The 5,000-nt window shown below is 36.3% G+C and overlaps 1 protein-coding gene across 3 annotated transcripts in view; it reads right to left on the bottom strand.

Moving 5' to 3' along the window:
- The window catches only part of foxo (forkhead box, sub-group O), a 377,629-nt gene that overhangs the window by 367,249 nt on the left and 5,380 nt on the right, over positions 1-5,000 (bottom strand). For 2 of the 3 annotated variants that reach the window (XM_027372265.2, XM_070136907.1), the window contains exon 1: positions 1-657. This exon is cut by the window's left edge and continues 115 nt beyond it. The exons of the other annotated variant lie outside the window; for it this stretch is intronic. In XM_027372265.2, the coding sequence (XP_027228066.2) occupies positions 1-473 (473 nt within the window). In that variant the 5' untranslated portion in view covers positions 474-657. Of the gene's footprint in view, positions 658-5,000 lie in introns of those variants that run through there. 3 annotated transcript variants of the gene reach the window in all.

Raw genomic sequence — 5,000 nt, 5'->3', positions numbered from 1 at the left:
GCCTGTGCGATGAGGTCGGCGTAGGACATGTTGCCCCAGGGGTTCCGGCGGGAGGTGTTCTTCTTGGGCGGGCCGCCCGGAGGGTCGCCCGGACCAACGGCGCCCGGAGGCCGCGGCTGGTCAACGGGGACGGGGCCTTCGGTGGCGACCGCCACGGGCTCTTCCCCTTCCATGTAGCCTTCGGGGCAGGGCAGCGGCCACGTGTTGGAGCGCGAGCGTGCCACGGGCTCGAAGTTGGGGTCAATCTCGATACGGTGGTGAGGGGGAGGCTGAAGACTGGTGGGGGTCACGGGTGTCAAAGGCATCCCGGCCTGCATGGGCGGGCCGCCCACATGTGGGCCACCGCTCCCCGGGGATGTATGACCGCCCATGCCCACGCTTGTGGGTGGCAGTGCCACAGGTGTAGTTTCCATAATATCGTGTCCTGTATCGGGTTCCTCTTTCACCAACGAAAAGAAACTTGTTGCCATCATTACAAAAATGTAGAACAAAATCACAAAGACTTAAGAGTGAAGTACTGGTTGACACTTGATGCGGAATAATGTATTGGTCACACGCGTCGTCACCGAGGCCCGAGGCGAGTGGACATGATCATCACTACACTGGAGGAGCGCGCGTCCTAAGGCTACGCGGCCCACCGACTGACTGACTGACTAGCCCGACCCGACCCACGACGAGCTGCCGCCACTCGCCACCAGAGGCGCCACCGGCTGCGACCACTAACTTTGCACACTCACCATTTGCACTATCTTCATTCAAATAACAACATTCACAACGTGAGGATAACACACAGCACACACTGACGGGGCGTCCGGTCATCATTATTGCTGAATAAACCTAAAGGCCGATGCTTGCGCTTGCACATGAGTGAAAGCAAGCGCTGCTGACAACCCTTCCTCCACCTTCCATCTCTCAGGACAAAACACACGGATACTATTGCGTCATAATATATTCTGCGTTTTCAAATCGACACTTCACCATCTATGGCCCCTTGATCGTTAAAAACTTATTTGATACAAATCTGATCAGGTCTAGATAACCTAACCAGGCCAAGGCTAAGCTGTCACGTGTAAACCAGGAATGTAGGCGCACAGGTTTCATTGAAATGCCTGAAAAATGAAATCCATAAGGTGTATTATTATCTCTATACCGTAATTAAAGACTGCATGATTATCACTTTGAAGGAAATACATTCCACGCAACGAAACTGTTATTCACAACGTGCTTTTATCACTCTTATACATGTAGTTCTTTGATTTCTGTAATATCTCATTTTACACGATTGCTCTGTATCTCACGATATTTGAAATATTCCTTTCATTATGGCTGCGACTCATACTTTCAGATGTGGTTTACAAAGCTGATTTATTCATTCACCTAAATATTTCCAATTTCATTTATTTACAAACCGTGGAGTCGAGCTTATGTCAGTTAAATTATAGGCCTACCTCATAGGAAATATATCCGGAGGAAAAACCTGATATTTGAAGTATAGAATGAAAATTCCTTCGTTATCTAAAAGGAAACAGTCTCTCACCGCCCTGTACACCCTTCCCCCGTCTCCCCCTCCCTCCTTCGTTCCCTCCCTCCCCTCCTGTCCCCACCTGTGCTCAGCCACCCCTTGGCCCTCACCCTCCTTGCGTCACCCCGCTAGTCCTTCCTTGGGACATCCTGCTAGGGGATACGGCGTGTTCTCCCTGTGTGATATCCTTCCCCTATCCTACTCTATCCCCAGCCCAGCCAATTTCTCTTCCACGGGTGAGGTGGGGGGAGGAATTAGGAGATTTGAAAGGGGGCGGGGGGGTAGGGTGACCCCGGGTGTGTTGCACTCTCTGCCCGCGGGTGCGTCTGGGTATCGCCGTGGGGGGTCGGGGTCCTCTACGTGTCTCGAATGCCTTACGTGACGAGAAAATTAGAATTGCTAGTAGCTGATCAGCGGGTCTGGCTCCACGTTCAGCCTTAATAGCCGGCGTGAGCGAAGTCCGGCGTGGTGCGAGGCCCGGTTTGGCTAGTTCGCCGGCGAGTGTGAGGTGCGTCGATATAATTGCACGAGATGTGAATTACAATGGATTTATTTTTCATTGCTGTATTTAATACCGTGAGTTATTAAACCTCATACCTGTAGTTACCGACTGAGCATGTACACGAATCCATTCCTGGATACGCATTTTCTTTATTATCATATATATCAATATAAGAAAAAAGAATAAGAAAAAAAAAAACACTCGTTAGTTTTTTCCTCTATCCGTCGTATTAATTTTTTTTTTTTTGCAAAATAACTATGCACTGGCAACTCGATCCATTGACTGAGGTATTTAGTCATCTACTTTATGGCCGGGAATGGTTTCTGACAGTCGATGGTCAATGGTACTTATTGCATTTTCTTGTGATGGGAATGTACTTAGTTCCGACTGTACCTTCGTGCCGCAAATATCCTCGTTTTAAAGGATACACATTTTGCATCTCATTATCTCTGTGTATACGTTCCGAAAGTATACAATAGTGCAGCTCCGGTTCTAAATCTTACTACTGGTTTGTATAGATCATAAAGGCAGATTTATCCAATGCATTAAGCACAAAGAAAAACTTGAAATTTCATGAACATAAAAATATCTTAACAATATGAACACATGTATATTACTGTATCGTATCATAAAACGAAAAAATGTATACACACACAAACACACACACACATACACACACACACACACACACACACACATATATATATATATATATATATACATATATATATATATATATATATATATATATATATATATATATATATATATATATATATATAGTAACAATGGTAGAGCAGATGTATTATTAGTGACAAAATAATCGTTGTGATATCAATACGTTTCTGGGAGTAAAATCAGACGCACATTCACACACACGCACGCACAGGCACTTTTAAATATATGTGTGCATATATGTAAATATATATACATACATACATCCACACAAATATATACATATATATATATATATATATATATATATATATGTGTGTGTGTGTGTGTGTGTGTGTGTGTGTGTGTGTGTGTGTGTGTGTGTGTGTGTGTGTGTGTGCGTGCGTGTGTGTGTGTGTGTGCGTGTATGTGTACATATATATATATATATATACACACACACACACACACACACACACACACACACACACACACACACACACACACACACACACACATATATATATATATATATATATATATATATATATATATATATATATATACATATATATATATATTCATACAAGTCTTCACACACTCACCCACCCACCCACATTCATAAAATTGTCTGTGCGTACGCATGCATATCATCATTTTCTTAACAATCTGTATCACTGACAACATCTCCGCCATTCACAGACGGTAAAAAGAGACAACGAACCAATTATAAGAGTCAAAAGCTTAAGTATTAGCGGAGACAAAAGTATTATTATATATAAAAAAAACTTTGGAAGGATGTGATAATATTGATATTACTATTATTATTATCATCATTGTTATCATCATTATTGCTATTATCATGACTATTATTATTATCATTATAATAATAACTATATTTTTGTTATCATTTTATAATTACTATTATAATTATTATTATTATCATCATTATTATCGTTATTATTAATTTTTATTATCTTTATTATCATTACTATTATTGTTATCATTACTATAATTCTCATTATCTTTATCATCGTTACTATAATTATAATCATTATTATTATTATTGTTATAATCATTATCATTATCATTAGTATTAATAGTATTGGTATTAGCATTACCGTTATTATTATTATTGTTATCATTGTCATTATAATTTTCATTGCCATTACTGTTATTATTATCATTACTATTATCACCATTATCACAATTATCATTAATATTGTTGTTATCATTATTATTATCATTATTATTATTATTACTATTATCATTATCATTATCATAATTATTATTATTATCATTGTTATTACTATTATTATTATTATTGTTGTTATTATAATAATTATTATAATATTTTTTATAATCATTATTATTGTAATTATTCTTATTTTTAGTCTTTTCATTATTGTTATTATTATTATTATTATCATCATTATTAATCATTTTATTAATATTATCATTATCATTGTCATCATTTCATTACTATCAATATTATTATTATCATTATTGATGTTATTATCATAACCTTTATTTTTTGTTGCTATTACTATTATTGTCACTATCATTATTAATACTATTTTCCTTATTAACATTATCATTATCGTTTTTGTTATTATTGTCATTATTATTATCTTTATAATTCCATTGTCTTCATTATTCTTATCATCCTTAATATCACTATTTCTTTTGTCATTATCATTATCAATAACGCTATCATTATCCCTATTATTGTCATTAGTACCTTTATCATTGTCATAGTTATTGTTGTTGGTGCTATTATTATCATTACCATTATTACCATCATTATTATTATCATTACCATTACTATTTTTGGTTACCATTATAATTATTACTATTATTATCTTTATCATCATGATCATTTATCATTATCATTATTATCCTTGTTATTCTTGTCATTATTATCATCATTAATACAATTATGATCATCTTTATCATCACCATCATACAAAATATTGTCATCACTATTGTGATGATCTTTCATTTTCACAATCATTATTCACCATCCACCATCATTATTATCATTATCATAACGATTGTTATTATTATTATTGTGGTCATTATCATTACTACAATCATCATTATCATTGCTATTACTATTATTATTATCTATATCATTATCATTGCTATCATTATTATTATCATTACCATAATTATTATCATCCTCATTTTTATTATTATCATTACTATCATCTTAATCCTTTTCATCATTATCGTTATCTTCATAATTTTTATTATGACGTTCTCCATACCATTATCATCAACATTATCATTACCACTATTCTTAAATCCACCAAGGAGGTT

This window comes from Penaeus vannamei, chromosome 22 (assembly GCF_042767895.1).
Source record: "Penaeus vannamei isolate JL-2024 chromosome 22, ASM4276789v1, whole genome shotgun sequence".
In the NCBI taxonomy this organism is placed as follows: domain Eukaryota; kingdom Metazoa; phylum Arthropoda; class Malacostraca; order Decapoda; family Penaeidae; genus Penaeus; species Penaeus vannamei.
The sequence above is the reverse complement of the archived record's forward strand: the minus strand, read 5'-3'. Positions and strand labels throughout refer to the sequence as shown.